The sequence below is a fragment of the Cydia pomonella genome, chromosome 19 (assembly GCF_033807575.1).
Source record: "Cydia pomonella isolate Wapato2018A chromosome 19, ilCydPomo1, whole genome shotgun sequence".
NCBI lineage: Eukaryota > Metazoa > Arthropoda > Insecta > Lepidoptera > Tortricidae > Cydia > Cydia pomonella.
In genome coordinates this window covers 6,351,940-6,376,412 of record NC_084721.1, presented here as the reverse complement: position 1 = coordinate 6,376,412, position 24,473 = coordinate 6,351,940, and the positions used below count along the sequence as shown (strand labels likewise).

The 24,473-nt window shown below is 37.6% G+C and overlaps 2 protein-coding genes across 4 annotated transcripts; one reads left to right on the top strand and one right to left on the bottom strand.

Annotated features, from left to right (window-relative positions):
• The first annotated feature begins 413 nt into the window (after positions 1 to 413).
• LOC133528346 (uncharacterized protein C14orf119) lies at positions 414 to 4,948 on the top strand. Of its 2 annotated transcripts, none has more exons than XM_061865705.1 (3): positions 414 to 604; positions 1,175 to 1,395; positions 2,067 to 4,948. In XM_061865705.1, the coding sequence occupies exons 2-3, from the start codon at positions 1,201 to 1,203 to the stop codon at positions 2,358 to 2,360; spliced, it is 489 nt and encodes a 162-aa protein (XP_061721689.1). In that variant the 5' UTR covers positions 414 to 604; positions 1,175 to 1,200; the 3' UTR covers positions 2,361 to 4,948. The 2 variants fall into 2 exon arrangements, with proteins under 2 accessions (XP_061721689.1, XP_061721688.1); XM_061865704.1 differs by lacking the exon at positions 414 to 604 and adding an exon at positions 760 to 913.
• LOC133528345 (CLIP domain-containing serine protease HP8-like) lies at positions 4,944 to 23,332 on the bottom strand. 2 transcript variants are annotated; one of them, XM_061865702.1, is made up of 9 exons: positions 23,025 to 23,332; positions 22,277 to 22,416; positions 13,644 to 13,815; positions 13,472 to 13,531; positions 12,503 to 12,608; positions 11,794 to 11,981; positions 10,760 to 10,861; positions 6,816 to 6,857; positions 4,944 to 5,926 (listed from the first exon to the last, which is right to left on the bottom strand). In XM_061865702.1, the coding sequence occupies exons 1-9, from the start codon at positions 23,080 to 23,082 to the stop codon at positions 5,616 to 5,618; spliced, it is 1,179 nt and encodes a 392-aa protein (XP_061721686.1). In that variant the 5' UTR covers positions 23,083 to 23,332; the 3' UTR covers positions 4,944 to 5,615. The 2 variants fall into 2 exon arrangements, with proteins under 2 accessions (XP_061721686.1, XP_061721687.1); XM_061865703.1 differs by lacking the exon at positions 6,816 to 6,857 and having other exon boundaries at positions 23,025 to 23,329.
• Between the last annotated feature and the right edge of the window lie 1,141 nt (positions 23,333 to 24,473).

Here is a 24,473-nt window from a genome sequence, read left to right as displayed (position 1 = left end):
TTACTAAACTTTATTTAACATTAAAAACCAGCCAAGTGCGAATCGGACTCGCGCACGAAGGGTTCCGTATCACGGTTGTTGTATGGGTGTGGGAGCCCTCCCAAATATTTATTTTATTCTGTTTTTTAGTATTTACTGTTATAGCAGCAACAGAAATACAACATCTGTGAACATTTCAACTGTCTAACTATCACGGTTCATAAGACACAGCCTGGTGACAGACGGACGTTGGGACAGCGGAATCTTAGTAATAGGGTCCAGTTTTACACTTTGGGTACGGAACCCTAAAAACTAAATGATTATATTACATAAATATTATAAGGTCTCAATATTTACTAACTTAACTTTCGAATGAAAAACTATCGATATGTAAGAGACCTTGATAGATAGCACAACACTAACTCATACCAAGACAAAGTGACGGGACTGGAGCGAAATAAAGAAAAAAAAATTACAACTTTCAACACGAGAGTGTACTCTGTTGTTTACATTCCGTAAATTATTGTTAATTTTACTAAATAACAGTGACGTGTGATTCATATTTGTCGTTCCAGTTTTGTTTTTAACATTTGTTGTGATACTTGTAGTCCAGTGAACGTAACAGGTACAAACAGTTACACATATTACATAAAAACATACGTTTCATCTCGTAATCTTCGCAGAATTATGGTAATTTTAATCAATGGTTAGAAAGTGATGCTCGCGTGTGATATAACCGAGTTGAAAGGTGAAATTAAATGCTAGGTGGTTAACCTTGCTTGGATGCAGTCGAGTAGGCGCAGTGATCATAGAAAGTTTAATTTCAGTTTCGCTTTAGATTCACATCTCAGTGCTCGTGTTAAACCACCGATTAAAAATAAAACCATGAGCTTTATTGTCAACTCAGCAGTGTGCTTGTCTGTGACGCCGGACTGTAAGACGTTTACAATAGTTTTGGCAATGATAATTAATGTTTATCACATTCTTGTTATGATTCATTTGTCTTGTGCTTTAATTACTACTAATCACAGTCTAGACTCGTTTTCTATTGCATTATTCAATTGTTCGTGGAAACAACCCAGTCAAGTTTACCTTGACAGAGTTGACAGAGCAGTCTAGAACACATAATTTTTTTTATTGTCTATGTTTATAAAAAGAATGGCTGAAAAACCTAACATAATTTTAAAAACTTCAGGTGAGCATAGACCATTGGCAAGAAGGATGTCAGCTCCGGGTTTAACATCGGAGGCTCAGTTGCGGTACCTCCTGCAGTGGTTTGGAGAGTTCAGTGAGCTACAGCGTGAGGACTTCCTGCCAGTGTTGGCTGCAGCATCAGGAGGCAAGGCGGACCAGCTTGCTGCCACCCTTGCAGCCTTGTCTTGTGAGGACAAGCCTGTCAGCTTGTTTCAATGCAGAGTAAGTTGACTTCACTATGCTGTTTAGATTAACCACATTTGAAAGAGGTTCCTGTAACCATAATAATAAAATCTTGCATAGGTTTGTGTTAGTAAACAGTATCTGCATTTAACTTGTGAGTGAAGGATTGATTATGATGGACCATGAGTTTAAAGAGCTTGTCACCTTTTTAAAGCTCTTATTAAGCATGTTTCAGATGCTACTTAATGTAAGTAGCCTTTTGTTCCTTTCTCTTTTTCCATCAATTCTACATTTTGTACAATTTATTTCCAGTGCAATAAATTATATAATAAATAAAAAAACCATCTGAGTACAAAGAGATTGGGGCGTCTCCTCCATGGATTCTGTATGCCCATTTTAGTTGTCTAGCTAAGTTGTTAGTGGCCCTACCATATTGTATTGTTGCCTAGTACCCTTCAATTACTTCAATCAACCTCAGTACTTTTTGTATCGAGACTGACTGAAATAGCAAGACATGTTCGTGCGTTTCCATGACAATATGATGGCAAAGGATTATTGACTACATCTGATATAATTAATACTAATATTTGACTAATACACAGATTTTTATGGAAAATTGATTGAGTTCAAACTGTTTTCTTTTTTTATGTTACCCCAACTTTAGAAATCATTCTGCAATCAAAATGACATTCATTAATATTCTTTTACAGATAAAGTTATTCAACGAATGGTATCCAACTTGGACTGGAGACGAAAAAGACAGACTACTTTCCGGAGTCACAGAAATGGACCCAGACTTTGGTAAAAAGCTACAGGAATTCCTAACTAATGGACCTAAGATGAACGGTGATCTCAACGGAACCAATGAAGTACATTCTCCAACTGAAGAAAAAGCTGAAGTGCAGAATGAAGAAGCTGGAGAACACGAGGAAGTGATTGAGGAGGAGGAGCCAGCTATACCACAGGATGCTAATGTTGGTTTGGAGATAGCAGCTGCCTCTTAACAAAAAAATATTAGAATCTACATAGGTACTGATAGATGAGTAAAGGTCACATAAACTATTTTAACCTCTAGTGTCCCACGGTACTAATACTAGTACAAATTACCTCCAATGAAATTTAATTTAAATCATTATTTAATGGAACAGAGTTGCTTTTGAGTTGTTTCGTTTGATTGTAAAACGAAACATATTCAATATGCCTGCCAATTTTTAGGATTCCATACCTCAAAAGGAAAAAACGGAACCCTTATAGGATCACTTTGATGTTTGTCCGTTTTTCTGTCTGCAAGACGCTTTATCTCGAGAACGCATGGAGTTATCGAGTTGAAATACATATACTCAAGTCTACATTCCCTTGAAGCTGTAAAAAAATGAAACTTCTAAGTTAACTTAAAACAAAGATACGGCCGTTTATTCCGCAAAAAACTTATATTTCGACATTCTCAAAGGAACAATTTATAGGGTACTTCCCTTTGACCTAGAATTATGAAATTTGGCATGCAATATCGTTTTACACTACAAGTACAGAAAATCTGAAAACGAAATAAGTAAAAAAAAAAAAAGGTAAATTTGTACGGAACCCTCAGTGGGCGAGTCCTACTCGCACTTTACCGGTTTTTCTTGTATGGTGGGCCACTAGACGATTATGTCAATAATATATTTTCAACATTTCAAGTATGTTAGGCTGTAAAATCATATTCACACTTACTTTTTGTCTTGTTCCTTTGATATCCCATGGGTTTACTTTGGGATATTGTCGGCAGGCGTATGGCATTTTACGATCTAGTCTGTCCTGTACTTCTTTTGGCTGTTTGGCCTAAATTTCCAACCTTAAGATTGAGCCTAATCATGTATCTGAAATACTTTATTCTTACTTCCTCATCCATCAATATGTTTTATCCATTTTTAACAAAAATGACAAAACTGATATAATTTTTTTTAGCATTAGAATAAAGATAAACAATTTTGATGCCTCAGTTTCATTGGTCGAGAGGTTTTACTAGTCGTTATAACGCCTGCGGGGAGACCGAGTTATCGACCAAGAATTTAGATAGTATATTATGTTTTTTAATTGTTACATATTTGTTGTGACTAATTTTCAAAAGTGTTTATCAATAAAAAGACACGTCAAAACGCTTACCGCATTCTAATGCTACAAAACAGACTATAGGATGGATAAGGACAAAATGTGTTCTAGGTAATTATATTTCTATAAATAATTGCCCTAATGATATCTCTCAATGGCAGGGCGTCTTATAACTGGAGCATCTAATACTTTAAATCATCCACTAACTTAGGCATTCATATATTCCCAGTCCACTATAACTTGGATCTTTTCTTATCGAGAGTGAATAGATATCTTTTAGGTAATCACGTTCCATCGTAGACTGCATCGGCACTTACCATCAGGTGAGATTGTGGTCAAATGCTTACCTTTAAAAAAACTCAAATGTCTGTTAGCGAAATATTTAAACATATTGAGTTTCTTAGTTGTGTGATGGACAATCATTCAAGTGAATCTCTTGCAGCTAGAATAGATTAGGTTTGCTATACTTATCTCTTTTGTAGGATTATTTTTACACCATATCCTAATAAATTCTTGATTTATATAATTTAGGATTTTTTCACACTGTATCCTAATTATTTGCTTTAAACTCATATTTACTTTTCTAGTATTTCTACATTCCATTGGATTGCATTCCATTAAAATAGATTTAAGTATGAAAGTTTCTAAGAATCTCAACATATTTTATTACTTTGTATTTTCACTTTCTTTTTTACATTTTTGAATGTATTTGTATTATTCATATTATAAACATTTACTAACAATATATTGTAAGTAAGTTAACTTTTGTTATAATGGGACAAAGTTCTTGAGGCCAACCAATATCGGTGTAGTACAAACATTTATTATAATGTGCCAAGGGTTTATCAGTATTTAAAATATATTATATACAGTATTGAGTATACTACTATTTAAGCGCTTCGTTAATAGTCTACTTTCAAATGTGGTATAGGGACCGTGCGCGTTGGCGGGTCTCGCCTGCATCGGAACTTGACATTTACACTTCGCGCTAATAAACAGGGGCTCCAGTGCTGCCCCCTACAGTTCATGCACGTTCCTTATTGCACTTTAAGAAGAGGCTAAACTGTCAGCGTCGATTTACATTTATTTAGAGTTCTTATAGAGTAACATTGTATACTTAATTATTATTACCTGACTTTGTTACACAAATAGGTGTCAATTACTGGTACTTAAGTGCCATTAATTTGTTAGTAGATTGGTTTTTCTGATTTTAATTATCATTAATTTCATTTGCCTCTTCTTAAATAACGATACCCAGATCATTTGCTATAAAGAAATATGTAAATCGACCTATGCGTCGAAGGCCATAATTTTAATTGTAGTATCGTAATTATTGAATCATTCCTAGTGTTTCGATAAACATTTTGTAAAAGTAACTATTTTGGATCGAGAGTCGCAAGGTGCTGGCTAATAACATGAGTTGTGATTAGTGAGGGACATAAATAAATAAAAAACGGTATATTATTTACATTAGTAACTTATTTAAATAAAAAATCAAATTAAATATACGGTATTTTTATTGTTTTTTTTTTTACCTTATTAACAGAGCAATTCCTTAATTTAATGTAAAATATAAATGAGATTGTCCTGCTTTAGGTTGAATCTTCTGTTTTTTTTTAACACGTAGGTACCTTAACATCTATTTAAGCCAGGTCTCAGGGGCGTAGCTACCGCCGTATCTGCCGTATCAATTATACGGGGCCCTCGGGCCACGGGGGCCCCAACGTGCGTTATTGTGAGAAATCTTTACCCTTCCTAAGGGCCCCTAAACAAATTTTTATACGGGGCCCCGCCAAGGCACGCTACGCCACTGCCAGGTCTTCTATAAGTAATAAATACATAAGTACTAGGCAAACATGACCAGAAAAAACCTACGTCGGTTTTAAATGGCACAACCGCAATGAGTATACTCTTACAACATAACCTAAAACGGGCCTCCAAACTACGGCCCACGGGAACGAAGCGGATAGGCAAGGACCATTGAGACGGAGCAAGCTAGCTGCACATATTTTGCAGTGGTAATTATGGAAGTGATACTGCCAACATTACATTGTCACTTCACTTCAACGACTGTGCAGAGCTTAAACGGCGACAGATTCCAGCTAAAAGAAAGCGGGCCAAAGGCCTGGCCATAACCAAAAAGTTTGGAGATCCCTGACCTAACATCAGTCTTAAGGCCTCAGTTTGCTTACGATCCAGTCAAAGTACGCGCCCACACGAGTGTAGACGCCCGGCCAGCCAGCGGTCCCGCAAGGCGAGGGTCCGTAGGAAACAACGCCCACAGCTATCCAGTTGTCCACAGTCGGCACTCGGCCCATGAGCGCGCCGCCGGAGTCGCCGCGGCAGGAGTCCCGGCCGGCGACGCCGCCCGCGCAGATCTGCTTGTTGATGATGCGCCGGCCGACGGGTCGGAACACTTGGGAGCATTCGGACATGGTGACCACTGGTACGCGGACTTTTAGTTTGACGTCCGATTCTGAACCTGGAAACATAAAAGAAAAATAAATACTTAACGTTTAAAGATAAATTAGGTAGGTGCTTTGCAGCACCAGTGGGGCGACACCCCTCTTTTCGGGTACTCTCGGCTCCTTTCGGCTCAGCATTGCTTCGAGCAATTATTAGGGTTGGCACAACTTGAAGCCCTATGCGTGCACGACCACAGATAAGATACCGAGTTGAATTTCGACAACCATAAATAGCCGAAAGGGATAGTGCCATGCATTAGAAATGGTCAGCATGATTCATCCCTGAATCGCCGTCAAACTTCGGTTTTGTAGGAAGTATCGAAGGTGGAGGTAAGGAATACAATCTCCATGTACCAAAAAGTGTCCGTCAAAAAATCTTAAATAGGTGGCGCTACAGTACCTAGAATATTTGAAAAAACAAATCATAGACAGCGCGATTCATTCCGTCAATACGCCTAGGTTCTTAGCTACTCTAGCGCTACTCGGAGAGATTTGGAACTATAGCTGGACACTTACAACAGTTCTGCCTATGGAGATTGTATTCCTTACCTCCACCTTCCATAGTAGGAAGCGTCATTTCTGTATGGTTTCTACTATTATTTATTCTGTGGTAGTATTAGAAGATGATGCTGGATGACCGTAAAATTTAATAATAATAATCAAAACCAAAACGTGTGGCTGTCGTTTCAGCGCCATCTAGTGAGTCTGGTATTCACAGCACGTTTCTGGTTTTTTTTTAGTTTTTTTTACGGCTGAACTTATCGATGAAAATAATTAAACGTGCCGTTGAAATATCAGCGGCACCTAAGTGAAGCTGATATTGCAACGCACAATTTGTGTGGGATTTATTAAAGACAACCTAATCTAATCTAAACCTAATCTCATAGATATAAATTAGGTATGTACCTATAGAGACCGTGCTTGTTGGAGGGTCTGCCATCTCGTCACCTGAATCGAAAGAGAAAACAATTCACGCTTCTATGCAGGTGCTGCCCCCTACACTAAAAGCTGGCTCTATTTCGCATTGTACCTAGGGTCTGCCATCTAGTGGCTTAAATTTAAAAACGGAAACATGATATTAATGCTTAGCGTGCGCCCGTGAGGGACAGGGGGCTTACTGCGAACCACGTTCGATGTGTTGCTTCCGTGTCACACTTACATACGAATTTACAAGTGCGAGAGAGAGGCAACACGTCGACCGTTGTTCGCGGTAGGCCCTCAGAACACACTCAATGCGCCAAAATTATAAACACGTTTTAAAATTCCTGACAACATACGAAATACAGCTTAAGTAATTTGGTCGAGTTTTTTGTTGCCCACCATAAACCATAATAAAAAATATGTACGGTGGGGAATGAAAAAATGAGACAAGGACAAACAATAATAGCGCTTTCTCTGCTACTCATACTGAAAGATACATAAAGCTATCCCGTTCGGTCCTTTCCCCCACCGCTCATGCCTAGAGTCTGTTATACCCTTATACCTAGAGTCAGCCCAAGATAAGTTGGCAGCGATTTTCATAGCCCAGCCTGTGTGCAAGTGTTAAGTAAACGTCTTAATTTCAGAGAAGTTTGACGTTTAAAATAAAACTTGTACTGTCTGGGCTGCCAACTTGTCTTGGTCTGACTACTAGATTCATGGCATCTGTGCTGCCGTCTACAGTTCATGCACGCTCCCTATTGGCAAAGAGAATTTGAAATAGAGGTGGATTGTCAAAGAAAACTTTGTAGCCACAGTAAATTTACTGCCATCTTTCGACACATGATTAAAATTTTTAGAACGCCATTTTACTTTGATCCTTATTATTTCACCGATATGTGTTAAATTTGTTAAATATCAAAAAGTAGCGCCATCTAATAGGTCAAAGGCCAAAGGTATGGCGGCATCGTTTCAAGCGATGGCGGCATAAACTTTGGCCTAAGATGCCCGGTATGATGGCGATAGTGTGGCTTTTCAAATTATCTTTGCTATTGGGTAGGCATATGCCAACCTGCGCTTCATCTCAAGGTTTGAAAAAATAAACGATCATTACCATTCATTATGATACAATGGTAAGTTGGACATCACACACGGGGCGATATTGTGCGCGCGAGCTACAAGCGAGCGCGCAATAAGAAAGCCGATGTGTGTAATGGCCAGAGCACACGCGTCTCATACGACGTTTTTCAACACACTTGCGAGGAAAAAACAAAACTTATAAATTAGATTTATTTTGTCAAAACAGTAAAAGTACGTACAATTTTCAAAATGGTGGCTTACAGTTTTAACATCGAATAATTGCACCAAAGCGATCTGGGAGTTCATTGAAGTAAGCTTCCAGCACGTTTTCCAAGAAAGACTGGGCGTTTATGCTGATTTTCCATTGGACAAAAGTTTCATATGCCGCCAATTATTTTTCACCCGATTTTGATGGTAAAAGGCTATCGTTCTCGGCTCTTGCCTCTATTAGTATTACTGGCAGCGTCAATTTTATGTGTTCTTCATTTTCAATGCTTTAAAATGACATTTTCGTCAATATATAAACTAAAAACATGCCAAACTATTCCAAATTTATGATAAATACTGAAAATGGCTGGCACGTTTTTTTTTTTTTACGCACGGTTCCAATGCGCGCGCAATGTAAAGGCGCGAACGAAATCGACAAACATCCAATTAAAAAAAAATTAAAAAGCTAATATTTTCGTATTTCTATTCGACGGATAGATATAAAATCGATAAAATTTTGTGTTTATTCATTAATGAAATTTACGAGATAATTTAATCTACAAATTATGTTTGGTGTGATAAAACCTCTTTGAACTAACATTTGAAACACCCAATAGTTGGTTAAAAAAAATATTACTCGACTAAATTGGGTAGGTACTTGACACATGTTGAATATTATAACAAAATTTAGTTAAATGGATAGAAAATGAACCATTCATGGGCGCCGGCAGCGGGGTGCAAGGGGGTGCACTTGCACCCGCCTGGCAGGAAAGATAATATATAAAATAAAATTCATGTCTTTTACGCGTCTGCACCAGCATTAGAGTTGGACCAATATAAGTCTGCAATGATTTTGATAGCAAAACTCGGAACTAACACAAGAAAAGTAAATGACTGCATCGATTCTTCTACTCCATTTATCATGCACCTCCCTGAAAGTAATCGTGGCGGCGCCCATGGAACCATTCATTATAAAAAAGTGGCATTTAAAAAAGTATATTGAGATTGTAAATAAATTATTTAACAGTTTAAAAAACACTAGAAAACACGCTTTTAGCATTTCGCGGCCAAGCTGTTCTCTTTGCTCAGGATATATTTGAGATAACTGAAAAACTTCAAAGTCAATATATAATAGGTTTGTTACAACCTTTGGAACCTGATCGTGTTCAAAGTCCATTACGTGACCTTTCTCACAAGTGCAAACACGACTATGATACGATATTCCATCATGGAATGCTAGTGCCTATCTTCCGGCTTCATCATCAGACCTTGAAACCTTATCGTGGTTAAAGTTCATTACAAGACTTTTCTAACAAATCCAAACACAGCTATGATACGATGTTCCATCATGAAGTTCTAGTTCTTGTCTTCCGGCTCCATCATCAGATCAGTTGAACAGCACGAGTATTATAATATACTGAAAAAGCACGCGTGTTTTTAATATCTAGGATTATGAGTCAAAAATCGGTGGAATAAAAACGTCGTTTTGAGCAAGTGTGTTGAAATAGTACATTACGATACAAGTGAGAAAAATAGGAAATTCGAAACGAGTGGCGATAAATTAAAACACGACTAAAGGGAGTAGAGCAGACACTCTAAAAGATAATGAAGACCTGGAGAGAGAACGCAGAGCACTATCGGTTAGGGGTAACATGTTGTCACGCAGGTTTGCTCGCTGTTCCCGTGAGGTAAAAATTACATTATTTAAAACCTACCGCCATAACCTGTACACGTGCAACCTGTGGAGCAACTACACCCAAAAAACCTTTAGTGCTCTGCGTGTCCAGTACAACAACGCTTTCAGGGGTTTATTGGGGCTGCCCTGGCGCTGCAGCGCGTCAGCAATGTTCGCTGAGTGGAGCACAGACGGCTTCCACGCAGTGCTGCGTAAGAGGGTGGCGTCCCTGTGGGACCGCGTGCGGGGCAGCACCAACACTCTCCTGAGGGTGATTGCGGAAAGGGTGGATAGCCCTCTTATAACTCACTGGATGACAATGCATGTTAGATCCAATGAGCATTATGTGTTCCACTAACATTAATGTTAACTTTATTTTTAAGATTTTTCTTGTTATTTTACTAACACAGTCTTGTAGACAAAAATATGGATACTTGGTGTCTGAATTAAATATTTTCATTTTCATTCATTTTCATTTTTCATTTTCATTTTCATTTAAATCGACACGAGTTACGAATTACCTATTTGCACATGTATCGTACAACGTTTTACAGTACATATGGCCCTTTAAATGTTCGACACAGTAACGTAATATGCTAATTTATGCACTAGTGCTATAAAGTAGCACCATATGTACTGTAAACAGTTTTTCAAAACAAGTCAACACTGGCGCGAATAGAGCGCTTGTCTATTCCCACCAGTGGTGCTGGCTTATCTTTAGGCTGGCGACAGCGTTACTGGCTTCGTCTAAATATAGCTTTGCTACACGTTATAAAACAAAGTCCCACGCCGCGTGTGTCTGTCAGTATGTTCGCGATAAACTCAAAAACGACTGAACGAATATTCATGCAATATTTTTCTCCTATCAATAGAGTGATTCTTGAGGAAGGTTTAGTTTAGGAGTATAATTTTTTAAGGTTTTCCCATGCGAAGCCGGGGCGAGTCGGTACATATATAAGGCTAAACTTACGTGTTTCAGTTTTACCCCAGCCTGCGACCTCCATATCGTAGTCTTCAAAAGTGTTGGTTCTCAGGGCATCCGTCGACGGTAGGCAAATTGGCTTGATAAAGTCTGTAATGCAAATTAAAAATGTTACTTACGACTAGGTACTCCGACAATGAGCTTTATTTTAGGCGCAGTCGTCGACTTTATTATTATTTATTTAAACTTTATGGCACAGAATACAAAAAAAAATACCTTAATGAATAATAAGTATATGAATACATCATAAATTCTCCCTTAACACTGTTCACTGAGAATTCATAAATTTTATTCTAAGGCTATAAGGGGTGTAAGGGTTATACATAGGTCACTAGATAAGATTTGCAATAGACAAATTTGTAACAAAGTAGTGGCCTAATGACATATAATTTTAAAACCGGTATTTCCATAGACAATGTTTGGTGGGAAAACATTCACTTTCTTTTTAAATTTACAATTTCCCGCTTAACATTGTCTATGGAAATATAGTTTAAAAAAGTATATGTGATAGGTTGATTGGCCACTTCCATAGATGGTACCGCGTCGCGTACGCCCACGCCCTAAACATACGCAATGCAACAAAATTAAAAACACGTTTTAACATTTCTGTCAACATACCAAAAACAACCTACGTAATTTGGTCGTCTTATTTGTTGCCCACCATAAACCATACTAAAATTTACGGTGGGGAATAAAAAAAAAAAAACAATAATAACGCTTTCTCTGCTACTCCTACTGAAAGATACATAAGACTAAACCGTTCTGTCAGTTCCCCCAACCACTCCTGCCCAATCCATACTAAATACTTAATAAATTGACGAACTTCGATTTTAGTGGTTATAGCCCTGCCCTTTGAGCGCCGAATACGTCAACTAGCGCGCTCGGTTACAGCCCAATATCAACGGTCGTGCATTGCAACAAGGCTCAGGAAGACCCGCTGCTCACGATAAGCGTAGGGAAAGTGTTGCTAGTAGTATATATACGTGGATCGTATAACTTAGAACTTTCTAAACTTCTCGTACCTGTAAATTGCACTTTCCTGGCCAGCCTTAGCAGGGCGATATCGTCATGCTGGTTGGTGTTGTTGGGGTCGTAGTTCTCGTGAGCGATGACTTGCTCCACCGGCACGTCCTGGATTTCGGAGTGGCATTCGCCGCCGTAGCAGTCTGTGGTGCTGGACGTGTTCCATTCTCCGAGACGGACTTGAGACCTACATTTTTAAAATATTTTTTGCTTATTTTGAACTCGTAAATGCCCGCGTCCCTACTTGTATAAGTACAAATAGAACTCGAGTTTTGAACTAACTTATAAAAATAAAAGAAAGTTCCAAATTATTTATAAAGTTACGAGGCTTGTCTGGAAGAGATCGCTTTTTAGCGGTAAGACCGCCTGTTGTCACCTAGTTATATTTGCGTTTAAAATTTATTTTTTAGTTTTACTTGTAAAATGTATCTTTTATTCCTATTGGTGCAATAAAGAATATTTACTTACTTACTAGGTTATGCAACTTAGGCAAACAAGTACATATGTCTACCAAATTGTTCGCGTCGCGTGTAAAGTTTACAAAATAGCACGCTACGAGTAGATTGCATTACGCTAATGTTTTTTTTTTAATTTGTAAAGGTATACGTTTGTATAAAGCTTCAGGAAATTAATTTTATATAGTTGGACTATTTTCTGAAAATTTTTATTTTATTTGTATAAGTAATTACATAATGTGCAAAAACTAACAATCTCCAGTTGTGTGGCAGATCCGCGCCCTTCACGCAGTGCGCGGCAGTCATGACATACCGAGAGGATATCAACACACCGCCGCAGTAGAAGCCCGATCCTCGGGCTGGAAAATATAAAATTTAAGGTAAGGCTGTATTTCCAAAAATGTAACTTAGGCTATCATGCTTAGGTTAGGTTATCAGAGGACGTTATTCGATATCTGCCTCTCTATCGCACGAATGGCAAAGAGGGGCAAATAACGAAATAACGATTTTTGGTTTTTGCTGTAGGCCCCTCAGTAGCTGACTGCACTGATAGTCAAACATGTAGAAAAGGCTACTAAACCGGACGTCGTGAGTTCAAACCCCAGTTCACAGTTCAAAATAATAAGGCCTAAGGACTAGTTTCCACTTTAGGCTGCAAGATGGCTGTCGCTTTTTTTGAAAATGTTTTACTGCGCCAATTCTAGGGATTTGGCTGTCGAACTTGGCTCCAAGCTTTCTAAGCTTTACCAGCCCAGACCTTTAAACTTGCCAAGACAAATGAAATTTGATTTGTCAAAATGAAGATTCAAAATACAGATTTTTTGTAGTCACCTGCAATAATTTACGGGTGAATGGGCGGGTCGTACTGAGTAACTTTCACCATGGGAGCAACCCCGAAAACACAAAAAAAATTGGGTGTTTGTTTCATACATTTTGGCTGATATTGATATTTTGTATGGGAAAGTCATTTTTTTTTTCGCGATTTCGGGGTTGGTCCCATAGTAACAGTTGCTCAGTATGACCTATATATTCACCCGTAAATTATTGCAGGTGATTAAAAAACAGCCCTGTGGAATGGAATGGGAGATCTTAGTTAATAGGCCTCTGGGCGGCTAGAGGCTGAGCGAGCCGGGTCAAAAATCCGAGATAATTAATAGAGGTCATATTAAAAGTCTGCAATTTTCCTATTCGTTTTTTTGTGGTTTTGTACCAAATAACTTACGTTTGTCGTATCGAAGCAGCGCCGTCCACGGGTGCTCATCTAATTCCGTTTGCTCTCCACCTATAAAAAAATAGAAGTTTTCAATTACTTTTTCGTTTATTTCATTGTTTTTGTTGCGATTATGATTGTTTTTGTGCAATAAACATTATAAATAAACAGTATAAACACCTACCTACAATCCTGTCGTTAGTTTGTATGCCGCACACTTTGTTGTTGGGCAGCAAGCTGTCAGAATCGCCACTGGAAGTAGGGTCTGGGAAGCTGCCGGGTGCCGCAGAGCCAGTGAAACCGACGCCTATTCTGTTTGGCTGGCTCTCCGTTTGGAACTCGGGGGGACAGCATACCTGGAAATATATTAATTATTTATTTAAACTTTATTGCACAAAAGAAAACTTATCGTACAAAAGGCGGACTTAATACCAAAAGGCATTCTCTACCAGTCAACCTTAAGGTAAAGCAGAGAGATTGTGGGCGGTGCTATTAGCTACTACTAGGTACTGTTAACAGAATAACACAAAAGCTTATCTAAGATTCAACATACATAGGTAACAAAATACATATATATATGTATACGTTGTATAATACATACTATAAATTATATAAACTAAATAATAGTAACTAGGAATCCTTCATACTATTAGCAAAGAAAGCGCAAAGTTAATAGGGCTGTACGAGAGAAGTCGAGAACCTACATGCGATACGAGAGAAGTCGAAATAATGGCTTCCTGAAATTACATTTTTCATCGTTCGTCTTTCAATCGTTAGATTTTTCTTCTCCAAACTTATAGGTAAATTAGGTAATTAATATTGTAAAGTTTTTTTATTTTTTTATTGCAATATTTGTATGCCTAATGGCTAAGCATAGTGATACCTTCTTATTTACATTTGTATGATCTGTGAAAACCTATATTTACAAATAAATATATAATTTATGATTTTTAAATGGCAATATATATAAAGTTTCACCTATATGCACCATCGATCATTATTGCCGTGCGCATCATCATCATCATATATTTAAGAGTTAGACTCTTGTCGGTGCCGTCGGTGGAGCGATTTCCATGTGTGTCGGTCCTCTGCCTTCTCCTTGACAGCCTGATACGACACGACGGTGAGTTTTTCCTTTACTTGCTCTATGTAGGTTCTCCTTGGTCTCCCCCTCCGTCTCCTTGCTTCAACTCTCCCTTCAATTATGTTGTTGATATATATATTGCCGTGCGCATAAATCATTTTAAAACGCTTTAAGGTGGTTCGATTTTCATACAAAAAACAATCGCTATTTATTAATTAATTACACAATATTATTACATAAATAGTTGCGCATCTATCTACTTTCGAATATTCATTTGCGCTAAATTAATAGAAAAACTTTGTTTCATACAGAAATCATGCAATAATCAACGTGATATTTTTATAAATTTTACTCATGTGTGTGTGACAAATGTCGTGTACAAATACATTGCGGCGTTGCCACTCCATGCTTCGGACGGCCATCGGCGCGACGTTGCGATGTTTGACGCGTTTTTAGCTGACTCTGTCGACACTGACACTCAGTGTGACCAGGCGTACGATAATTGTCGTACATGTACGATAATTTGGGCCCCGGTATGACATAATGTTCCAAAGAGCATTATCGTACACTAAAGTACTATAATTTCAGCCCTTGGATGATGCCACCTTAAAAGTCTAGTAATTTGAAGCAAAATATGACACTTTCTCTCAGAAATAGGCTAAAATTAGTATATTTTGGGTGTTCGGCTCCTTGGTGTAAGTTTAAAGTTTAAAATGTCTCAATTTCCTGTATACCGTTTGAGTCTATCCCAAAAATACACAAACATAAACAGATTTTTTGCGCAATTTAGACGAAAATTGTCTTTTTTTTAATTATTAATTGGAAATTTAAGCTTATTTTGCTAGACATTTTTAGGGGCTGCCTTTTTGATTGGCGTACGATATTTTTTTCAACGGTACAATAATATTGACACTCAAGTACGATAATTCTCTTCCGCTCGCCTGGCAACACTGCTGAAACTTGACAGGACCTGGGGGCCTACTGCGAAAACCTAAATTCGCAAATTGCGGGGATCTTTCTCTTTTACTCTCACTAAGACGTAATTAGAGTGACAGAGAAAAATGCCCGAAATTGACGAATTTCGATTTTCCCGGTAGCCGCCCTGGTGCTTGACGTACTTGATAGAAAACAACGCTGCCGCATGTTCTGAATTGTGATTTTATGTGTTTTTGGATTGAAAATGATAGCAACGTCTAAATCAAGTTACAAAAATCATCGATATTCTGGTCCGCGAAAAACCAGGAAAAGTGTAACTGTAATTGGAGTCTACAAAAATGACCAATTCATAGAAAATATGACCTAGAAACTAGTTCATTTTTATAAAACTCAATTTTGCCCGAGATTGTACTTAGGCGAATACCTAAGGGAGCTAAGTGTATTGATCTTGAATAATTAGTTGGCTAATATATGACTCCAACATGATATGGACATTTACATCATAACTATTATACCTAGTTGGTTACTAAGTTCTGTTACTCGATTTCTTTCTTTCTTCCTAGCGTTGTCCCAGCATATTGCCACGGCTCAATGGAGCCTGGGGTCCGCTTTGACAACTAATCCCAAGATTTGGCGTAGGCACTAGTTTTTACGAAAGCCACTGCCATCTGACCTTCCAACCCAGAGGGTAAAACTAAGCCTTGTTGGGATTAGTCCAGTTTCCTCACGATGTTTTCCTTCACCGAAAAGCGACTGGTAAATATCAAATGATATCTGTTCTGAAGTTCTGTTACTCGATTTGCAACCTCTTTATTCCCGTTAAAACAAATGCTACCGAAAAAATAAAAAATGAAATAATGTGGTGGATTTGTGAGCTATAATTATATACCACACATAACGCTTATCTCGTCGTATCTATAATGAATTGGGGCCTAAAAGAGAATCGTATTCCAATTTTTTGAAACGCTTGTATTACTTTCTATATTAACTGAAAGTTGCCTTAAAATTCAGCTTTTATACTAAAAACGGCTTTAAATATGTTAAATTAACAAAATATAGTTTGACTGATGCTTTCGCGCCCAAAACGCTCTTTGAAAATTGTGTGACGTCACAGTTTATACATACACACGTAGAAGATACGAACTGTCAACTGATATTTGTCATTTGTTGTTAATCGCCTAACTGTCAACAGTGTCAATCCGAGAGTTGTGACGTCATCAGAATCTTCAATGACGTTTCGAGTTTGGTCACGTGACGTGTGCCAAAAGATATTTTAAATTCAATATTTACAAAAATATGGTCATAACAGGTCCCCTAAAAGTAGTTTAACGTGTTCTTATAATCCAAAAGAATTTATTGGGATACAATTATGCCCTAAGATTTGTAGATGGAAACAACCCTATTGCGTTGCACAAATGTGGGCACCCGCCAAACATGATTTTGGGTGTGTCATACTCAGGGCTAACACAGATTCATTTCTGTGAAAAAGGTGTGAAAACCGGAAACTGGAAACCGTTCTCGAACCAATAGTGAAGCCCTTAAGCCACACCCTATTTCAAAACCAGCCATGGATCTTTGAACAAGACTCAGCTCCTGCACATAAGGCAAAAACAACTCAAGCCTGGTTTCGAAGGAACAAAATTGACTTTATTGCCCACGAAGACTGGCCGTCCTCCAGCCCGGACCTTAACCCCCTGGATTATGCCATATAGCAGGTTATTGAGGAGAAAGCCTGTGCTAAACCCCACACAAATCTTAACTCCCTCAAGCGGGCCATAGTTAAGACAGTGACGGAATTAGACATGACAATCGTGCGTGCCGCTATTGATGACTGGCCTCGTCGTTTCAGGGCCTGTGTCAAAGCCAGAGGAGGCGATTTTGAATGATATTGTCATATGTGATTCCTGATTTTGTGTACTTCATTTTACTTATTATTTTATATATATACTTTATTAAACTTTCGTTGGTATATTTTATGTACATAAAGATTATTGCAGTAACAGAATTTAATAACCAACTAGGTAGAAAACAATGCAATACATAAACACATAAATTGGATATGATGTGATCCGTTGAATGAAATTGACAATAAATAAATAATTTTCTATCCCTAGGCATTGTGTGAAACTTCTAGTTGTGTCAAATTATCGGGAAATCAATAATATAAACAAACATGGTAAATATCTCATTTCTTTTTATAATGGTTATAAATAGAAGGCCATGCAATTTTGTAACTCACTGTAATTTAATTAAATGTATCGTAAAAAAAAGTTTTAATTCTACTGTAAAATAGTACCTATTTTTTTAAAGGCTGGGCAGTAAGGGAAAACAGCGTTTTTTTTTTTGAAAAAAATACCGGAAAATCTGACTTACAAATTTGGACTTTCTTAGGTTCATTCTACTTAGAATCTTCTCCACCTTAGCATTAAAAAAAGATATCCTAAAATATCCATACCATTACGTCACATTTTAGTGTGAAAGAAATTTCAGTGTAAAACTAAAATTTCAATACAAATTTTCGGGTTTTTATAGCACGAGGATTGATTATGCTAGTGATTCTGAGTTGAAAGAACCCAAAAATATCATGATGTGCGAGAATCAGATTTTTAATATTTTTATGGAAAAACGCTCATATTTCTCATAAAATAATTTATTAATAATAGGTACTTGATAATACTGATAACAAAAAAAAAATAATGAGTCTCGAACCCACATCCTCTTGCATGTATTTCCACGTACATACCGCAACGCTATTGAAGCCTACTCACGCTGTGCCAAATTGTCTACTACAAGGATCCCAGTACGACTGTTTGAATGTGTGAGTGATAGTTAGAAATAGAGTCAAGAAACATTCTGTCGACATTAAGGGGTAGTTTTTGTACAATGAAGTGTTCAATGTTTGTTTTAATAGTTCAATATTTATTTAAAGAGTGCGCTAAACATAATTTACAGTATAGAAATACCAAAGACTACTCCACTACATAAAGACTGATTATTTATACGATGAAACGATTCCGGTATGGCGATACTTTGACTTTAGGGTTATCTGTAGAACGATTATGTTTGGCATTTATGATGCTACTAGAGAATTCCTCTAAGTATACAGGAAATAAATATGAATTTTATTGTATTCCGTAGAAATTTGATGAATCATCGAACGATCGGTAGTTATGTCTATGATAACTTCTGTAAGCGCTACTAAATAAATAAATAATGTTGGGCAATCGTACACAAATGAACCTAGTCCCACAGGCTTGTGTTATGGGTACTAGATGACGATAAATACAATACATATGTAGGTATATAGTATATAAATACTTGAAATCGACATGTATAGAAAACTCCATAACTCAGGTAAAATATTCGTGATGAACACACAAATAAATGCCCTTACCAGGATACGAACCCGCGACCCCCTGCTTCATAGGCAGGGTTACTACTGACTACGCTAGGCAGCCGTTGCTACAGCAACATCTATTTCAGCTTTTTAACCTGCACTCCTTTAGATGACTAAAGGGGAGGGGGTCGAAGTGCGCCTAGCCGTCTTAAGTGCGCTTACCTTTAATATATCGAAAACTGCTTATAGAATACAAGTCATACTACTACTACTAATAAAACTGCAAGCTAATAGTAATATTACTAGTATTCTATAAGCAGTTTTTGCTATATTCAAGGTAGGCGTACTTCGCCCCCCCTAATCTTTGTTCATTGTCTTGGGCCACAGTCCACGAACTGTCAAATAGTATGGGTTATCATGGCAACACACTAATAATATTAGACCCTAGTGCCCCAGGCGCCCATTTCTCGAACGGTATTAGTCTAATATTATTAGTGTGTTGTCATGGTAACCCATACGACTTGACAGTTCATGGACTAATAAGAATAGTCTAATACCGTTCGAGAAATGGGCCCCTGTCAAGTCCTTTGGGTTACCATGGTGATCCACTAATAACAAAGATAATTTGAAATAGAGGTGGATGGTCAAAAAAATTTATAGCCAGAACAAATTTATTGCCATCTTTTGACACATGATTAAAAACTTTAGCCCCCTACGTTGAGTTTGGCGTAATATTCCCTCTTTGTTAAATATCCTAAAATGGCGCCATCTAATAGATCAAAGGCCAAAAGTATAGCGACATGGTTTCGAGCGATGGCGCCATAACCTTTAGGTTGTGCCCAGTAAGATGGCGCCACTTTTTGATATTTAACAAATTTTACACATATTAATGAAAAAATAAGGATCGAAGTCAAATGGCGTTCTAAATCTATATAAATTTACGTGGCTTCATAGTTTTCTTTGACAATACACCTCTATTTCAAATTCTCTTTGCTAATAATATTAGGATACCGTTCGAGAAATGCGCCCAGCTCATAACAATATCAGTGTACTTAGCAATAATCAGGCAGTCGTTAGTTATAATACTTGTAATGTCTTAGCTATTGGTGTTTCCTCAATTCGGTTTGCTCAGTTTTAACACTGAACTGTGATACTGTTTGTTTAATTGTCTACATGTTCGTATCGTTATTCATGTTTGTCATGTTAATGCAAGTTTGTTGATTTTCGTGATTAAAGCTCAAGAGCACGATACGATGAGTAAGATGCAAGCGACGTTGTTGAATTTCATGGTCATCAGAAGTAAAGTTCCTCAACACCAAATGATGCATTCCGAGGGACAATTCATTCATTCATACCATTGTTACGTTGTTCATCAGTAGGTTTAGCTATCTTACAAGTTACGGGTTACTGAATGTAAAAAATATCCATATCACCATATTCGTGCCTATGATATTTCGTCTTATTAAGTCTTTTCTTGAATTCTTCAGTATCGGTATACAAAACGAGGAATAAATAATTCTCAAATTGCTCCGGTTAGCTTCGAAAAATCCAGTGGCAGATTTGCTCTTAGGCCCTGCAGGCCCGGGCCTAGTTCGGTAGGACACTAGGGGCGGCAGTCTATATGATGGTCTATATGGTGCTGAGAAAGGGGCGGCTAGTAGTTACTACAAGGCCTGGAGCTAAGGGCGGCCAATACTGCAAATCCGCCACTGGAAAAAGCAGATAATATACTCATACCTAACCTACTCATAAAATGCTGAATAAAATCCCGACGAATTGCGATTCTTTTTATAATCCCGTTTTTAAGCCGGATTATAAAAATCCGGATCATATTACCACACGGTCGGAAACTAATATTTACAAAGTGTGACCAAAATCACAGCGACCCAAAGCTTCCTTATTTTCGATGCTCAAGTCGATTAATAAATAGTACCTACTTACAGTGTTTTCTTATAACATGTAATATTTTACGATGTGAATATATTATAGGCCCAACCCCGATATCACAAAAAAAATATTGCTGTTTCATACATTTTGGCTGGTCTGATGTTGACATTTTCTATGGAAGAGTAATTTTTTTTCGCGATTTCGGGGTTGGTCCCATAGTAAAAGTTGCTCAGTACCTATGAACTACCTATTTACATCGTATTTATGTATATATATATTGTAGGTTATTAAAAATCGGCCAAGAGCATGTCGGGCCTTGCTCAGTGTTCTCTAGTTACCATTCTGTCAGAATAGGGTAAACGGGGGCTATTTCTTTATTTATATAGCCCTTTATTCTGAACATGTTTGTTGTTTGATCCTTATTCTTTCACTGTTATGTGTTCAATTAGTTAAATATCAAAAAGTGGCGCCATCTAACAGATCAAAAGCCAAAGGCATCATCGTCTCGAGCGATGGCGCCATAACCTTTAGGTAGTGCCCGGTAAGTTGGCGCCACTTTTTGATATTTAACAAACTGAGCACATATCAGTGAAAGAATATTAAGAATAAGGATCAAAGTCAAATGGCGTTCTAAAATGTTTAATTATGTGTCGAAAGATGGCAGTAAATTTACGTCGCTACAAAGTTTTCTTTGACAATACACCTCTATTTCAAATTCTCTTTGACTGTACGTATTATTTCATCTTTCTATCGTGTTAATTGTGGGTCTTGCGATCTTGGCCAAAAAAAAAAAGTCTGGCTCCCCTTTCCTCTGTCTTGCATCTTATAGCGTGGCCTGCCCACCACCATTTTTGCATGTCTATGTGGGTGAGGATATCTGTTACTTTTGTTGTGGATCTTATGTCAGAGCTGCGGCTTCTATCCTGCAATTTTACATGGAGCATGCTCCTCTCCATAGCTCTCTAGCAATTTGCAAGTTTATCCCTTTGTTTTTAAGTGAGAGTCCAAGTTTCGCATCTGTAAATTAGACACGGAAGGACACATGTGTTGAATGTTTTGCTTTTTATCCGTTGTTTGTTGTAATTTTCATGATCTGTTTGAGTGACCATGCAGCTATGCTCCAGCCGGATGATATTCTTTTTTCAATTTCTTTGTCCATCTGGTCCTAGAAAGACATTATTTGACCCAGATATACGTACTCTTCAACGTAGTCTAGTATAATGGGGGCTATTAGTAAGTATCCTGCATATTACAAGCATAAGGGAGTACCTTCGCAGCGCATTGTACGTCTTTTTACTAAGAAGAAAAGACTTTTTTCTTTTGTTTTCTTTCGGAGCGATTATTTCCGAAAATATTCACTTTATCAAAATTGGTTTAGAAAGACCAAAAATCCATTTAGTATGGTAATAATTTTTTTGTATTTTATATTTTACCGTTCTGTTGCCATGCATGATTTATGTATTCATGACAAATTTCAGCTTTCTAGCGCTAATGACCACGGAGCAAAGCCGCGGACGCGTCCCGACTATTACGTTGAAAAAATACACTCTATTATAAAGTATTAAGTAAGTACCTTAGGGTCGTCGTGATCGAAGCCGCAGTGCAGCTTCCTCAGCAGCACGACCAGCTCTTCAGTCCTGCCGTTCTGCAGCTGGCTGTTCAGCCCCGAGCATGATACGAGTGGGATGCACGCGACGTCATTGTTGCATTTCCCTGAAATTAGAACACCCATAATCAATAGACCTGAAATTAGTGAGAATTTATTCGAATTTTATTTAAGTTCACTATTCTTTTATCCAAAATAATCATCAAAGTTAACTTTGGATAATATTCCGTCTAGCGAGGAATACGAGGATAAACAACATGTTCTACACACGATCGTATCAGGTGTGAACTTTGATCTTTAAGATATCTTCTTTTGTATCATTCCTGTTTCTCTGTTTTTGTCATTCGTTTTTCCTTTACTCTGATGAGGGGAAATACCGCAGCAAGTCATTTATGTTAATGCTTATTACTTAGTTAATTGATTCCTTAACAGTTACATGAACATTTGTAATCACAATGTTAACGGTCTAGTCATTAATCTAAAACTTGTTTTCTATCTTGTTTCAAATTTTCCATAATTCCATTTAAAAAACATATCTCACATCTGTTTAGTAAATACTTAATACGTAAGATACTGCGACTTTTTATCTCTTAACCCACTGTTGTTATTAACTTATTCTGATCAACATTTGACCAAACATTAAAACTGATATTCGCGAATTTAAAACATCAAGTAGACAAGTTCAGATAATAATAGCAAAAAACCGGTTACTTACGATCTTGAGCAGTCACGGCTATGGCCAGAGCAACAAAACACAGGATTTTATGTAACATCACAGGTTAATTGTTAAGTACACTATAAATTAATTTAATTGCAGAGATCTGCACAACGAGGCAGACCACAACCGACTGGTGTTTAAACGGCGGGCTCGGACGATCACCTAAAGGTTATCAACATGGACAACAAATAAATATTTTTTTTGAAGACAGATGTTGTGTAGCAAGTGATTAAGTTAACACTGCTCATCTTGGTCTGAGTTGCGTGTTTTCCTTGTTTCAATAGCAAGTTAGCTGACCATTTGTGGACTTTAAGTCAATACGAGATAGGTTTAGGTACAAAAGATCACTTCTGTCTCAATTAGTGGGGTGGATGTTGATGACTAGGCGTCTTCAAGATCTAGGCTTAGATACTAAACAATAAGTGCATACATTTTCTTCTCTCTCATCTAGTTCTAGATAAATTTAGTGACATGACGTGATATATGTACTAAATAAAATTAAACTGAAAATAATAGTCCCTAGTCCCTTAAAAACTTAGTTTTCAGACAGTGGCAATGATTGGTCCTTAGGACCCAAGGATGGATTTAGTAAGAAGAAGAGCCACCAAGTTTTCTGACAGAATTTTTAAATGGGGGGCTCTTAACTTTTATCATTATATCAACATTATTTAAGCTACTAGGCCAGGTTTGGAATCGTTTTCGTATAAATCGGGGATGCTGAATTAATTTATGGTATCATATTAATACCATTCCGAAGTAAAAACATTTTTTTTATACCACGACGGTGGAAAACAAGCATACGGCCCGCCTGATGGTACGCAGTCACCGTAGCCTATGGACGCCTGCAACACCAGAGGCATAACATGCGCGTTGCCGACCCTTTAAAAACCTGTACACTCCTTTTTTGAAGAACCCCATACTGTAGCCCCTCGGGAAAACCTCGGCAGGAAGCTCATTCCACAGCCTAAGCCTTCGCGGGAGGAAATTCCTCTTAAACCGCACAGTACGCGACCATTTAGGTTCTAGGGTGTGAGGATGAACACCCTGCCGACGGCGACCGGTGCGGTGATAGAAAGCGGCCGTTGGCATCATGTCAAACAATTCTTCAGAGCACAGCCCATTGTAAAAACATAAAATATGAAAAAATAAACTTTTTTTTAATTCCTCTTCGAGCTAAACTCGCTAAACCAATTTAGTAAAAATTTGATATAGAGATAGTTTGAGTCCCGGGGAAGAACACGGGACAGTTTTTATACCAAAAATCATTCTTTAAGGATGTGAAAAGGGAGGTGGAAATTAATATGGGGAATCGATAACCGATGTTGATGGTATAGAGATATTTTGAGTCCCGAGGAAGAACTTAGAATAGTTTTTATCCCAAAAAAATCCCTTAAAAGTAAGATGAAATCTATAACTTTGATTTCGTTGAATATATGATACCAAACA

Bases quoted from the DNA above. Each gene is read 5' to 3' on its own strand.
- LOC133528346 (XM_061865704.1), top strand. From the start codon at position 763: ATGCAGTCGAGTAGGCGCAGTGATCATAGAAAGTTTAATTTCAGTTTC. The intron at 914-1,174 runs GTAAGACGTTTA...TAAAAACTTCAG, and splicing joins CTTGTCTGTGACGCCGGACT to GTGAGCATAGACCATTGGCA. The intron at 1,396-2,066 runs GTAAGTTGACTT...ATTCTTTTACAG, and splicing joins TCAGCTTGTTTCAATGCAGA to ATAAAGTTATTCAACGAATG.
- LOC133528345 (XM_061865702.1), bottom strand. From the start codon at position 23,082: ATGTTACATAAAATCCTGTGTTTTGTTGCTCTGGCCATAGCCGTGACT. The intron at 11,982-12,502 runs GTTAGTTTTTGC...TTAAAAATGTAG, and splicing joins CTGCCACACAACTGGAGATT to GTCTCAAGTCCGTCTCGGAG. The intron at 6,858-10,759 runs GTAAGTTTAGCC...CTTTCGATTCAG, and splicing joins CTGGGGTAAAACTGAAACAC to GTGACGAGATGGCAGACCCT.